Source organism: Porites lutea, chromosome 13 (genome assembly GCF_958299795.1).
Source record: "Porites lutea chromosome 13, jaPorLute2.1, whole genome shotgun sequence".
Classification (NCBI taxonomy): Eukaryota; Metazoa; Cnidaria; class Anthozoa; order Scleractinia; family Poritidae; genus Porites; species Porites lutea.
This window is the reverse complement of record NC_133213.1, coordinates 1,317,533-1,333,253: the sequence shown is the minus strand read 5'-3', so window position 1 is coordinate 1,333,253 and position 15,721 is coordinate 1,317,533. Positions and strand designations below refer to the sequence as shown.

The 15,721-nt window shown below is 39.7% G+C and overlaps 2 protein-coding genes across 2 annotated transcripts; both read left to right on the top strand.

Annotated features, from left to right (window-relative positions):
• The first annotated feature begins 128 nt into the window (after nucleotides 1–128).
• On the top strand, nucleotides 129–7,802 carry LOC140922792 (uncharacterized). Its single transcript, XM_073372816.1, has 9 exons — nucleotides 129–313; nucleotides 1,054–1,180; nucleotides 1,903–2,067; nucleotides 3,045–3,117; nucleotides 3,716–4,045; nucleotides 4,646–4,743; nucleotides 5,009–5,092; nucleotides 5,955–6,164; nucleotides 6,560–7,802. Exons 1-9 carry the CDS (start codon nucleotides 246–248, stop codon nucleotides 6,998–7,000), a joined length of 1,596 nt encoding a protein of 531 aa, XP_073228917.1. The 5' UTR covers nucleotides 129–245; the 3' UTR covers nucleotides 7,001–7,802.
• Nucleotides 7,803–8,392: 590 nt separating this feature from the next.
• On the top strand, nucleotides 8,393–13,180 carry LOC140923098 (mediator of RNA polymerase II transcription subunit 20-like). Its single transcript, XM_073373163.1, has 5 exons — nucleotides 8,393–8,518; nucleotides 8,618–8,766; nucleotides 10,680–10,843; nucleotides 12,411–12,500; nucleotides 12,805–13,180. Exons 1-5 carry the CDS (start codon nucleotides 8,505–8,507, stop codon nucleotides 13,024–13,026), a joined length of 639 nt encoding a protein of 212 aa, XP_073229264.1. The 5' UTR covers nucleotides 8,393–8,504; the 3' UTR covers nucleotides 13,027–13,180.
• The last annotated feature ends 2,541 nt before the right edge of the window (nucleotides 13,181–15,721 follow it).

The window sequence follows — 15,721 nt, the reverse complement described above, 5'->3', positions numbered from 1 at the left end:
AAACTAATGACCAGCAGTGTTTTCCAAAATATTATGAGCCTGCTTTTTCTCTGACGAGCGTTCATTCCAATGACTTTAGTCACCAGGTTTTCCCGAGCTTGCAGACGCTTGCTTCTCATGTTTTTATTGCTATGGAAATAATGGAACGTCGAAAAGTCGAATGCACATTTATTAGCTTCTAATTTTCAGGATATCCAAGGCCATGGAGAGAACGATGTTAAAGAGAAGTAAAATAGTCAGATGAGATGTCGCTTTCCTCGGTGTTACCGGCTTTACCGGGTGTTTATACCCAAAAGAACAACGCGAAACAAAGGTGAGTTTGATGTTAAGCACTGGATGTCATGAAGTTAAGCATGCATGCTTTACGATGTTTACTTTGGTGCTTTTTCTTGTATATTTATGCGTTTGATTTGCTATTTTTCATTGAGTTTTCAATCTTGCAATTTGGTTAACTTGCCGCTGAGTTTTACTTATCCAATTGTATCCTTGCTTGCTTATTAACAACTGCACATGTGATGTGCACATTTCAGTTAGACTCTTTGTTAACTTTGTCATTGTTGGTTCATCTTATAACCGTATTTCCCTTTTTTGGTGGATCCTAAATGGTATCAAGTTTTCCTTGTTTTGAACAGGGAAAACCAAAGCCCAGAAGAAAATAGGTATTTTCATCAGATTGAAAACCAAGCAATGGTGTTCATGTATGCTAGAAAGTCGACCTTCATACAATTAATTTTGTTTAAATAAACAATATGTTATATTGCTCAGCACGCACTTTCGTATTTGTTTGAAACACAGCAGGTCATTTCTTAATTAAACGGATTGTCAACATTCCCACCTGGAAACCCCGTTGGTTTTTAAATTCCAGTTGTTATGAATTTTTGTGTGCGCCATTTATATACATGAACCCATTAGTTAATTATTGTTGATTAATTTGAAATATTTGTTTCATAATTTATCCCTAAAAAGCCACTAAAAAGCCACTAAAGAGAACGAATATTTAATTCTTACAATGTAATTAAGAAAGTTGCTGAGTGTAATGTGCAATTTTTTTAGGCTTATTGACACAACCAGCAATGCTGCCAGCTCTACTCATTCCAAGAAAAGTAAGAGTAAACATCACATTAATGCTGAGAAGCAGAAAGCTGAAGCTGAAGCTAAGGCTGCTAAAGAACGAGAAGAGGTAAACACTTGCCTTTGCTAAGGATGGTGTTAAGGGGGGAGGGGATGGTGGCACTCCTATAATGAAGAGCTGGGGATACTCATCGAAAATTTAAAATCAAACCCCTAAAGGAGACTAATCAGTGCTTGGGTCAGGCTTTATTTGACCTCCAAAAGAAGCCATACTCCAGCACAGTATAACAACATTTTGTTACTCACAACCTCGAGCAATACCTTTATGGGCAAAGGAAATTAATTTTCAATCCTGAACACCGCAAATATTACCAAAACCTACGATTTCTACCCCTAAGCGAGATGGCTTAAATCTGTACCACTTTTATTCCTGTTTCCCTGGGGATGGTGTTCAATGATGGGGCCAGGGATGGTGGGGGATACTTTGGGTGTGGCTCTGCAGGTACACTGTATATATGTTACTGGTCAAAATTAAGTTCAGATTAAAATTTTTTAACCTAGGTTGATTCTCAATATTTTCCTTTGTCTCGTAGCCCTACTGTAATTTTATTCGTGAAAATTTAGGGATAGGACAAAAAGGAAGAGAATCAACCTAGGTTTAAAAATTTTATTTAGATTTAAATTTGATCTCTAACATATACAAGTTGAGGGTTAACTTTGGAACTCCTTCCATACAATTTTCTGCTTAACATCAAAATAGCTAAATGAAAACAATAATATTAACCACTTGAATTAACTGTTTGCCTGTTCTGTTCTATATTTTGCATTTAGCAATGTATCCGTCTGTACGAAATGTGGTCAAAACTCAAACAAGATGAGAAGGATGAACATTATCAATATCTGAAGGAAAGGGTCTCCATTCAACATGAATTAATCAGAAGACAAGACATTCTGTTTAAAAATCGCCAGGCAAAAATAGAGCAAAAACGATGGCAGGTATGGTGATCGATAGCTTATAGTATTTTTTATCTTAGTTCTAGTTTTTTGATGCCACAAACAATTTTTACATGAACTGAAACCATTCCAACCTTAGCTAGTATTTTTAATCTTAATAGTTCTAGTTTAAACGTTTGTTGTAGTCTTAGTTTTTAGCCATATTTTAGTTCTATTTTAATGTAATTTTGTCCTTTATTTTAGAGGACCCTCCTGAAAACTACCTTTAGGTGATTGGATCAGGTCTCCTCTTAAAATATCCTTTATTGTTTATTATTATTTTATTAATATTATATTATTAAAAACCTTTAAGGTTTAAGGTTTAAGATTTAAGGTTTACTTTACATGTAGTATATGATGACATCATGTCATTATTCATTCTGTTTTATCTGCTTAACCCTAGCTTTAAACCCTAATATCACAATTCAGATTCTCATTTGTTGTTCCTATATGTTTTCAATAGAAGTAGTGGGCAGAATTTGTTGAAGTATCTAATTGTTAGATTCATCTTGTGTGATCAGGCCCCCAATTCTCATGACCACTGTGTTTTATAAAGCAGTGATATTACAAGGAGAAATTTGACGCTGATCACTCTTAGGGCTTAAAGGGTTAAAGAAGGCTTAGACTGATGTCAACAATTTTTGTATTGCATACCACATAATACCATATTATTAATTATTTAGTTGATTTCTTAGGACTAAATTTTATTATGAATAATTTATTATAAACTCTGAATCCTTTTATTTGCACCAATTTTCCTCTAAAATGAATTTTCAGTTTTAAGAATCAAAAAAGTGTCATTTTCAGAAGTGTTCAAAATATTGTATGCTTTGTTAGTTATAATAATCTTTGGTGACTCAACTGTGTGCAAAATGTAAAACATTTTGACTGTCTAGAGTCTAGTTAATATTATATGCATGGTTTCTTAGTAACTTGTTTTACGGTATGCAGGTCTAAACAATCCCTTATTTTTAATGTAGTTGAAAGAAGCCAAACGCTTATCAAGAATGGCCAAATCAAAGGAGTATACAGACTTTGTTAAAGATGTGTTAGGTAAGGGTATAACCAATTTTTTTAAAAAAATAGTGTTGTAGAATTTATGCAAAGCAGTCAAACTGTATCTCATTAAAGCAAACTAGTTTTTATTGCATATAAAAAATAACATGTGCCATCAAGGTGTCTCAACTTAATATAATATAGAAAATAGTCATGACAATTTTGTGATCCACACACTTGTATGTATAAAAATAACATTTATGCATATTTCCCAGGTTCTCAAAATGCCAAAATTTAAAATTTAAGTTCTTTGCTATTTATATGGGAAGCCATTGTAAAGTCGAATGTATAATGTTCTTCAATCTCACTCTTGCTGCAATGTCAGTTTATCTGGTGTGGAAAATTCATTAATTTAAAAGCGTTTTTGTTGAGAAGCAAGAGAAAAACTTTCAGCAGGCATTAAGACTTAAAATAATTATTAGTCTGTCAAAATTGCGGGAAGGAAAAGCGAACCTTATTCAAGCTAATCTAAAATGTTAAAGGACCTGCTTGAATAGTCTCAATACTAAATTATGGTTATACACCAGTAAAAGGCGCCTAACATCATCAATAAATCCTTTTTTCTTACCAAAACTGATCTCTTTCACGTTCACAGCTAAAGATAGGAAAGAAGCCCTCAGTTTAAAATCACATGTACGTGTTATTAGCAGTCATGAACCTGGACGCATGACAAAGCTATCATCCGACCAACGTAACAGTTATACGAGCTCCAAAACTCAATCTCCAGCTCAACTCAGTCTAGGGAGCAGTCATGGTTCAGGATATGAGAGTGCGTTATTGACAGACAACTTTAAGGAACTGCTCCTTGATCCTGTTGATATTCAGCTTAAGAAGTTACTAGGTTCTGAGGCCGAGGATTTTTTGCACCCAACATTCCGTGAAGGAGCCAAGAAGACACTTAATCCAGTGGTGGTGAACAGAAAATGTATGTAACATGTTTGACGTTAATCTTCTCAGGAGTGACCTATGGTTTTTTCAGGAGATTTCAAAGAGAAAGCAACGAAGACAGCTCGTGTCATTTTAGGATTTAATCTACAACAGAAATCAGAAGTTTGAACAAAATGTAATTCATACTGCAGCTTGATTAATTAGTCAGACCACACGCTCAGGTTTAATAAGTTAAAATGGTTAAAGTTAAGGATTCCGATAGCCTCCCACGCAGGCGTTTTTAGGGGAGCTCGTGTTTCGTCCCTCCCCACAAACGCCTTTGGGGAGGGATGGAAAACGAGCTCCCATGAAAACGTCTGCGTGGGAGGCTAGGATTCCGATTGCATGATTAGGGAAGAAACACCCGGAATCACCGCTCTTTCACTGTTCTGATTCTTGTTAAAACGTGTGCGTTTAAGTGTCTGCGGTATTGCTGTAGCAGGTCCGCATCAGCTTTACGTAAACCTGCTTTATCGAATAAAATAATGGTGAGGACGACGATGACATTGATGATGATGATGATGACGATGATGATAATAGTAATGATGATAATGGATCCTCACGTATTTTCATGTGTATTCCATTTCTTTCTTTCAAGTAAGTGGCATTGGAGCAAGAGATCTATGGGGTACCCTGAGGAACAACTCACAAATTAAACTTCAAAAACAGGACAATATGATACCCCCGGATGTTAAGGTAATGGTCTTATCGTATGGGAGGGGTGAGTGAGGTTAACACTGGTCACAATAATGATGATAAGGACCGAAACGACATTAAACGGGTTGTTGTAATTTTGTAAAATCACCACCGTTCTTGTGTGAAATAATGAAAGTAAAGGTTTTGTCAATGACGTGAACACCATATTTAGTTTCTATTTCTTTTTTATTTGAGCTAAAATGGTAGCGTTCCTAATGCAGTTAACAGCTGTCCTCTAACATATTTGTTTCATTTTTTTTTTCAGAATTCTTATAAAGCTTTCTTGCGAGAGTGTTTCCACAACAATGTCCCAACGGCTCGGAGAAGCTTCTGTAAGGAGGAAGATGAGGTATGAGATCAGATAAAAAAGAGTATTTTTTATGAATATCCTGAGTTCTGTTCTACTAAACATCAAACCTCAAAATAGGCCTCTTGTACGGAACGGTCCGTCATAGAACAAAAACACCTGACTGGATGCAAACGACGGGTAACCGGTCATTTCGCCCCCGATTTTCGAGTCCTTTGGCGCGCTTTAGATGTAATATTCCTCGTTCTATAAGCCAGAATGCAAACCAAAGTGTTTCAAATGTAATATTCCTCGTTCTTTAACCCATAAACCAAAAAGAAGTGCGCTTCTAATATAATATTCCTCGTTCTAAAAAAGGAAGCTAAGTAATTGGGGAGAAATGACTTGGTGGCGAAATGACCGGTAACCAAACGACGCAGTGGAGCAAGAACAACAAAGAGATTTCATTATTCAAAAGGCTAACATCTTTCTTTTCAAGGTTCAACTGCATTGTTTGCGATACAGCAAGATATTTTTGTCCCATGTGACCATTTTGTGCAAAGCGCTCATTCCAAAATGTAACAGCCGTAATTCAAGATCGCGGCGTCACTTTTAATTTTAGTCACTGAAGAAAACATTAATATAAATTTTCTGGATTTTCGTTAGGGCTGCTACATACGAGGAATGGCTAATCAGAGAACTTAACATCAGAGACTTCAAATTTTGAAAGTCATTTTCGGGGAGTCGTTACTGTAATTGTTGCTTCTGGAACTCTACGGTTCTGTACAGTTCCTGAGAAAACTGAGCACTTTCGTAGTCAATATTAATTTTTCTGTGGATCTTTATTGCGTCTTTCTTTATAAAGAGATGATTGTCTCATGCTAGATCAGTATACTTCATACTAACGCTTTTGTTGTTGAATAAGGTTCTTGATGAAGACCGCGCCAGCGAAAGCCAGTTAATTCAGAATATTAAATTCACCCGTCATCGCTTGGAACTCATGTTTCGAGTTGCTCACATGAACCGTGATAAGACGAAATTACTGGTCAAAAGTATTGAACCAAAGGAACCTTCTGAGGGGACCATGATCAGACCACCGAGGTACAATCCACGGCAAATATTGGACAAGACAAAGGTGAGAGTTTTTTAAAAATGTTTAAAACGGAGATACAACCAATGGAATCTCTCTAATATAGTTCTATACTCTTAGCAATAGGCAGGTCCACGGGAAATTATCAATCAGTAGCTTTGATTTAAATATTTAACCCCCCTCCCCCCACCCCACTGTCTCAAGATCAATAACTGAGATTCCCTTGTACAGCATAATAAACATTACTGCAGGAAACTGCTCTGTTTACGTAACTTTCATTTTAATGGTCACACTTTATCCACAGACTCAAATTGTCCAGAATGATGAAAGTATCACGTGAAAGCAGGGCTACATCAGTGGCTATACAGTGTAACTTGACTGGTTTTAGGGTTTTGGCAGATACTTTGTTTAAAGCGTAGCTGTTTTGTTTTCCTTTTTAGGCGCACCATCTTGTACCATTACCTGTCCTCGCATTAACAGACACAGAAGGAGATAGCCACTCCGTTCAAATACCGCCGTCCCCTCGCGAGGCCATCCTCCCACTTGAAAAAGAACAAGACGTTATCGTCGGAGGAGAGAAAATCAAGTTTCTAACCGAAGAAATGGCTACTTGTAAAGGAGAGTTTAGTAAACGCCATAACGCCCCTGGATGTTCTTCAGAAATGGAACCTGTAACCACGGGGTTACCAAGAGGGATCAATATAAGAGGAACTCTGTCAGCCCCTGCTAGTAGTATGGGCGCCAGGGAAGAAAAGAAGACCCAAGGAAAGCAGTGGGAGCCACTTAGCCTAAGCGCACTCTTGGAGTATAACGCTCCTGTTAACGCCCCCGGCGATGGCGACTTTCTTTATGGGCAAACAAAAACCTGGAAAATACAATGATAGCAGGTTTTTAGCTTTTCTCGTCTTTAATAAGGCTGGCAAGACAATTGGAGGGGGCGAGGCGAATATTAAGGCATCTTCTCGGGTCCCATTGTATCATAGTACTATGATTGTACAGGCTCTATTTTGCCGCTTAGTCGGGTACGGTTTTCCAGGGAGAGGTAAACTCCGGGTTATTCCGGAAGAGCGGCTAGAATTCGAGCCTATTCGTGTGTGGGTTGAAAGCACTGCGTGACTCCAACCCGAGCGGTTGCGAAGAAGCGTTGTGACAATGTAACATCGACCCAGGGGAGCATCTGTCCAGCGGTTTTAGTGAAAACAAGGGTTTGTGGGGGTTTCTCATTCTCGCGGGCTCACAAAACCTCCCTTAGGTCGATCTTATTTTGTATTTACTGCGAAGGAGACTGTCCTCTCACAAGTCGTGACTGAGATCACCTCGAGCGGCTTGTAAGGTGTGTCATAAGCATACCGTTGTGGGGTCACTTTGCTCGTGCACGAGAGGGAGACACGCGTGTACCCCTCTCGCGCGCTCGTTCTTTCTTGCGCCCACTACTTCCAAGTGCCTGCTACGCAGGCTAAAGCAAAATGAGTTACTTCGCGTGTAGTCGTTGTCTCGTAATCTTGGCGCACTGAAAATCACTGTCTCATTTCGAGTGGGGCTCGGGATGTGCTTACAGGGTAAAGGGTAAATCAGAGTCAGATTCACAGTCACCTCAGATAATGTGTAAATATCATCACTGTAAATAAACTCTAATTATATTTTTATTTATGTTTTAATAAAAATATACAGAAAAGACATAAATTCTTTGATGTGATTATTGTTCCTTTTTCTGAAGTAATGAATGATTTTACCAATTACCACAGCAAAGCCATGAAGTGATGCATGTATACAAATGAGAAGATCCTCTCTACAGTTGGTCAGGAGGACAGCATGCTTTGTGACCCTGATTGCCGCCAGAAGCGAAAGACTTTCTCAAAGTCCTTCGCTTCTCATTTCCAGTTCCAGTAGTAAGGCCTACCGCTCCCTGTTGCCACAGAAAACATAAAAATTCTCCTATTCGCGCTTTTCACGCTCGAGAAAAATTTTGAGCTCCACTTGAGGGCAAGTTCATTTATTCCCTAGATGAGCCGTAAAACTGCAATCCTTATATGGCGGATCCCGCGCACTGAGGTGGGTGTCCTGTGCTTACGAACTATAAACGTCCTTGCAAAAAATCAAAACAGACGTAAACTTCATCTTTTCGTCAGCAATGTTAAGATGTAATTGCAAAGTTACGTGGCTTCAACACAGTGGCAAAACGGAACAAGATTTCATTTTTTCAAGGGTTTCATGTGACCCTTGTCCCCAGTCCCTTCTCCGTTGATAGGGACGCGTTAGAAGACTTTCAAGATGGCGGCCAAAGAACACGTTTTATTTTGAAGGACATTTGGTCAATTTTGCCAGCTGAAAATGTAATTTTTTCCCTCAAATGTTTTTCCTTTGCTGTGTATCATCTTGGAAAAAATGGGAGTCACCTGGTGAGTAGCATGATCGACGATAGGGATATAACGACAATTAGTGTCAAGCATAAAACAGCAACAAATTCTTATTTTTCCTTTCTTTTTAACTGTAAAAAGTGTCATTCCTGTGGAACTACCAGAGGGCAAGAGTGGCCAGCAGGCATTTGCTATAGAAAAATTACAGAAGCGTGCAGAGTTGATGGGTGCCACCAAAACTGGGACTTGGTGTGTTAACTGTGAGACTTATCAAGCTATCACAACCTTTAGTAAGCGTGTATTTCTTTCAGATTTACTGATTAAAGGTACTGAGATTTTTTGTGGGGACAAAATTTTAATTATCTCCTGTGTTCCCTGTGCACATTAAGAGACAAGTCAAGCTAGTGAAACTGTTTGGGAATCTTTTTGATAAACCACAGGCGGTCCAAACTCACGTTACGAGGGAAGGGTGTAATGTAATTTACATGCGTTACAGGCGACCGTTGAAAATAAAAGAGACTTTGTATGAGAAATATATTACTGAGATTTGCGAACGATAAATAACGCTAAACCTTACTTTTTCTTAAATGAAATGAGTAAAAAAGACTTACCTGCAATGTATTCCACTGCGTTTTGGTGTCTGTTTGTCGTTTTACTGATTTTTTTGGCTTTATTGCGTAACCGCTGTTATTCCTTTCATAGAACGAAGTGAAAGGTTGGTCACTTCGATCTGTCGGGGTCCTGGACCAGTCGCAACAAGAATGCCGTTTTTTTCGCAGAAATTCAAATCCACTGCAAACTTTTCAGCTCCAGCCCAAGAGGGAAACCTCTTCTTCCTCTCTGGAAGATCAGCTCGAAAAAAGATCCATAATTTCCCCATCAAATCGAGCCATTTGTGCCAGACTTAGAGACACGTCTGGCTTTCGTCCAGTGCCTGTGACCACTGTCGCGCTTACCAACTAATTTGCATTATGACAATTGGTACTTACACGACGGGTGCCAGGGCGGAAATGACACGTCAACTAGGCTCTTGCACTGTGAAAAAGCAAGTGCTTGTACCCATCGTGTAAGTGCCAATTGTCATAATGCAAATTAGTTGGTAAGTGCGACAGTGGTCACAGGCACTGAACAAAAGCTCGATTTGATGGGGAAATTATGGATCTTATTTCAAACTGATCTTCCAGAGAGGAAGAAGAGGTTTCCCTCTTGGGCTGGAGCTGAAAAGTTTGCAGTGAATTTGAATTTCGGCGAAAAAAACGGCATTCTTGTTGCGACTGGTCCAGGACCCCGACAGATCGAAGTGACGAGCCTTTCACTTCGTTCTATGAAAGGAATAACAGCGGTTATGCAATAAAGCCAAAAAAATCAGTAAAACGACAAACAGACACCAAAGGTAAGTCTTTTTTATTCATTTCATTTAAGAAAAAGTAAGGTTTAGCGTTATTTAGCATTTGCAGATCTCAGTAATATATTTCTCATACAAAGTCTCTTATATTTTCAATGGTCGCCTGTAACGCGACACCAGCGCATCACCTATGGTATGTAAATTACATTGCACCCTTCCCTCATAACGTGAGTTTGGGCCGCCTATGGATAAACGAACCAAGGCACTGAGGAATCGAGAGAAGCCCTCAGGGTTGGAGGGAGGGGAAAAAAGGCAACTTGAACGACGGAGTGAGAAAAGTGATTGGATTACAACATGATGTCTGTTAGCACCCAGCCGGCGAAATTGGGCTAATCATGTGACAAGGCAGCTGCAGCCAGGTTGCCCAACAAAAAAATACAATATTTATTCACAGCATTTGCGTGAAAAAGAGTTAAGTTTTCAGTGGAGGGCTGAAAGGTGTTATTCTTGTCAGACAAATTGGCTGCTATGACGTCAGCTTCAAGGCAGCAATATTTTTTTTGTTTGTTTGATCTTATCACTTTTGGTTTTTTGTTGTTTTGCACTTCAACTAATCAGAAAAGTTTGATTCCTCTTTAACACCAAAACAAGTCCATAATACAGTTACTTCACTATTACAAAGATACCTACTGGTAACTTCATACAATTTCTGCATGTAATGTGGACATCCCCATATTAAGAAGATTCTGATTTTCTCTGTTGCCTGCTAATTAAGAAAAACATCTTTAAAACATTTTTGTACAGGAGTGTGCTTGAATTTACCGAGGAAATAATTTCTTTGAAACACTATTCTGTCAGGCACAGCAAGTAAGCTGATTCATCTGTTGCACAGCACTGAGTTTCCTTATTCGTCATTTGCTGTATTGGAAACAGGAACCTGCCTTGTAGCTGATTCGGGCTTTGACTCACTTATGACCAAGTTAAAGACATTCTATACACCCAGAAAAACTGCCAAGATTGAGGTAACTTGATCTAACAAACCACCTTTATAGAAATACAGGAAATCCTCTATTAAGCCTCCCCCCTCTCAAACAGGCCCCCTCCCTCAAATAAGCCCCCCCCTTTTTTAGGGGAAGAAAGTTAATAAGCCCCCCTCCCTTCCCCTAATTTTTCTTCACTAATAAACGATAGACTTAATTAATCAATTACGACTGTAAAACTTAAATTGTATGGTCTGATCCGGAATGGTTTATTTGCCAACTGGAAGTTTAGATTTGATTCTGATCCTTGGCTCCATGACGTTGAACCTTATTGTACTTGACTTTTTCCGCTTTGTATTCTAGTTCTTTATGGAGAACTGATACCATTGTCCTTTCTAAATGAAATAAGCCCCTCCTCTCAAATACCCCCCTCCCGTCTCTATTAAGCCCCCCCCCCCCCCCCCCCGATAGGTTTGAAATAAATAAGCCCTCCAAGGGGCTTAGTGGAGGATTTCTGATACACCGAACTGTAGGCTTAATTACCAGCCCCTGTTCAGGAAAATGAGTCCGCACTCATCCCCTCGAAGGAGCTCTCTTCGGGGAGGATCAAAGACCAGACAGGGGAGAAGGTGGAAATCGAGCCTAACAGAGCTGCTAATCTTAATTCAACTCTCTTCAAGACCCTCAACACTGTTAGGACTTATACTGGGTGTTTAGTTTCCATGGGTGTCTGCCTAGTAGCTCAATTAGTCAGCAAAAAGGTGTGACCAACCATGTACCATCATGAATTTGAACTTTCGGTTTTAGAAAAGTGTCCCTTAAGGGATAGCTGACTGTTTAAATGGTTTCATCATGACCAAGTGTATTTCCATATTTTCAATAAAAGTAATCTGGGCTGCTTACTTGAAGTCTTATTGGGCAGTTTTGTCGGAGTGGCTGCAGCTACTATACCTAAACAACAGATGTGATTGCCAAGTGTGAGGGCAAGGTGACTAGGCAATCATCACTTTTTGTATTTCCATGCTGACACCCAGACAAGATTAAGGCCCACACTCACTGCACAATATGTATTATCTAACACCCTTGACCATGACTGGGTGTAGTTAGAGGGCTTCCTAGGGTGCTTTTGAACCCTCTTTGGGAGATGTATCCCTCTTTCTCTTTTCAGAAAGAACATTAGAAAATTGATAAACCAAAGTACACGCTAAAATCCTAAAATTCACCCTTGTTGAATGAGGATGTCTCAGCCCCCTTGCATCCATCTATTTTTTTGCAAAAATCATCATTTGATAGCTCACTTTGTTGAAAAATATGGTTTTTTTTTTACTAATTTTTTTCTTTTTTGTTTGTGTGTATATTTTTTCCAGTTTTAGAGATTTTAATTTTTTTCTCCTCAAAGATATTAGCTAATAGTGTAGCTACACTAAAATTCGAATTTAAATAGTGGTTATGTAGGTATGTCTGGGTCAACGTGAGAATTTGATAAGCACCTTGAGTGTTGCATCATGTGACCCCCCTCCCCTTCCCCCCTTAGAAAAATCCAACCTTTGCTCCTACTGGAAGCATAAGTGGGTGCTTAAGTGGGCATCTCTTTTGATTCCATTTTTAGGCCAAAGGTCAGCGATATGAGTATGGAGATTTTGTTCTTAAATTTGGCCAAGTCTCTGCAGGACCAAGTTTTAAAGGACTTGTCGTTGAGGTATGTGACTCCATATTTAGTAGACATTACATTGTCAAGAAGTCTGAAAATGCTTGCAGATTCTCTGACTATTGTGCTCCTCAGTAAAACGTTATAGAGACACTAGCTGCAGCTGTCCGCATTTAAGGGGTGTCCGTTCTGAAAGTTGACTGTAAATGGAAACTGTTTTTAATGAGAATTGGAATTGTTTCCGTGAATCTCAAAAACTCCCACCCTCTCCTCCCTCCCTCTTCTCCTCAAGGCACTCCCTTCCCCCATTCACTCATTGTCTGTTAGTACAAACTTTTTTTTTAACCTGTTGTAGCTGGAATATCAACCGTGTGATGACATCGTACAGTGCTGGAGCCTGATAAGTGAATTTTTAATCAGCTTCATGGACGAATCCTTCGTTCTTCCGTCCCCTCCCAAGTGTAACAACAAAACGACAGAGATGTTTTGTCCTTCAGATACCATTCTTCAGTACATTGCAGTCTTCAATACTTACAGAAAGTCTATCGGTGTTGCAGCGGGTTCTTTGTCACAGTAAATCTGTGAATATATGCAGCCTCTACACAAACCTGTTCACTGTTTATAAAGGTCAAAAATCACCACTTGGATATGATCATAAGAAATTTTAAAATATCTTGAACATTCCCTGGAAAACGAGACGACCCTCTCTGGGACCAGGTTGAGAGTAGACTTGTCTTTGGGCCCCTGTAGACTGCATTATTCAGAGTTCATAGAATATGACACAAAAATCCCTGACTCATGTCCAAAATGTCATATTTCGCACCAGCGGAATGGGCTTGTAGTCAAGGTAAATTGATGAAAAGAAGGAAAAACGGATCGTATGTAGTTTCTTGACATACTGACGCTTCCGTTTTACACCTGGGTTCTTATAACAATTAAAATTTGCAGCCAAAGGTCCCCTGCCTTGATTTGCTTACACCTCGTTCCAAGGGTCTTTCATCTCCCCAGCCCCAGGGGCAAACCCCAGGGGGAGGAAGGGAAGAAGAGAGGCTCTGGCAACGAGCTTGGGTTTGCCTTGCAACTGCTTCCGGAGCGACAAGGTCGATCAGAAGGCAAGTTTTTTCCATTTGGACGGGTCGGACGTTACCGTGCGTTAACCCATTCGCTCCTGGAGATTTTGCCGAAAAACGCTTTTTGAAGCTAGTCGAGTGGTTTTCTGGTCACTGTCGTGCTATAAAGAGCTAAAACTTACCACAAACTGGTTTACAGGTCGAACACTTCGCGGCCTTGTGATCCAGATGCAAAATATCAGCTTGCGAAGTTCGGACATGCGCAGAAAGCAAAATTTAGAGAGAGTTTTTGGGTTTAAAAGTGACACAGCAGTCTTGACTTTTACTTTTCGCTTTCTCTCCTCCCTTCTTTTTTCGCTTTTCTTGCCTCATTTTTTTTTCTCTTGCTGGGCATTTAGTGGGCTTCATTTTGGTGGGAAGAGTTTTTAGGAAAGCGTTTAGGATCTTAGGATTAGGTGAAAGGAAAGGTAGGTGGGTAATGGAACAAGATTTTCATGGAGATTTTCAGGTCAATGTCACGTGGTTTTTTGCTTGTTTCTCTGGTGTCCTTGACTGAATTGTGCTCATTCTGGTATGGTTTGAAAGATCTCTTCACTCTGCACAAGTTAGCGAAGAAAAATGTCCTGACCGTTAAAACTGATGACGTCACAATGGGTAGAAAGGACCTGGATCCCCACGGGCGGTTAAGGGCGGTTCAGGGGCGAATGGGTTAAACTTGTAAACTAGGCATCAGGAGAAAAAAATAGAGATACTATACACCCTTAACTTCCGCTTCTAAGCCCTGGGCTTCGTTAGAAGTTTTTACTGGGGCTTACATCCCAAAGGGCTTATAACCGGAATAGAAAAAGCATAATTAATCGAATTCACTTTCAATACAAGCTATATGGAAACCTTTATCCTGGGGTACTTATAATCGGATGATTTTTTTTTATAGATAGATAGACCTATAACTGGGAGGCTTATAAGTGGGAGTCGTTTTTTAAGCGGCAGTTTACGGTATTGGCCCACCCGAAAAAGGACTTTCATAACTGAAGTAAAAAGACTGATGACGTTTGCGTGACATGGCGTTCTACATGCAGTGATCGAGTTTGTGTACGTCATGCATTAAATGTATTGACCGGTGACCTTGGCCAACTATTATAGGCAAATTGCTCGGCAAAAAGGAACTCATTCGATTTCAAAACAGCAGATTGAACCAACTATGACACAGAACGCGGAAGGTGAACTTAAAAATCTTAGACGAAATATCGAAGATAAGGGTATTGCCAGACAACATGGCGATACGCTAGAGAAGCGTGGTATCTCTGTGGACAATTTCTTAAACCCATCATCGGTGAAGGATTTGAAGAATATTCAGTACTATCCTCGGGTGAGTTTATGTCTTGGTCATCTTAGACAGTAGACAGTTGTGTATTATTTGCGGATGTCATTGATAGTTCGCGTTAATTCTTGCCTCCTCTTAAGATCAACGCAAGTATCAAGCAAAAGTTCCTCGACTATGAAGCAATAAACGCACAAATAACCGAATTTTCTGTTACGATATACGAGGGACCAGGACACGAATGGGATGCGCTTTTGAGTAACTGGCTCAAACGGAATCGGTCTCCTGTTAACCGGATTAGCCCTAGTCTAACTTTAAACTAGAACCACTACGTGGAACTTACCGGGGCCCAGTGGGAGACGGGATTGCATAGTTTACCTCTCGCACCCCTCCCCCCTCCTCTGTGGAGGCTAATACTTAGTTAGCCTGTTCCAGGCGTTCAGATAGTGGGGAGCGTTGCGAAGTAAAAAGGAGTGCGAAAAAATAAAACCGAGGGAGGGGGAGAGGTGAGAGAGCAGCTCTCTCCCCAGTCCCCCTCTGCTTTTCATCGCTTTCTTTACTTCGCACCGCTCTCCACTATCTGAACGCTTGGAACAGGCTAATACTTAGTCTGAATTAACTCATGCAGAAGAAAAGCAACAAAATGCATGAGAAAGGAGGATGTTGTTATAACGGTCTGTGTTATAGTACTGTTTTTACACTGTGATGTCAATAAGTGTGATCTGTATAAGGTTTTTATTTGTTTTTAAGTTTGAGTGAAAGAGCAAAAATCACTGACAGTTTTGGGTTGAATGGTAATGACAAAGTTTGCAAAGAAGTTTGTTACAGAATTATCACAATTTTGCCTACACGGTCTGCATTACACTTCTCATAGAACAAAC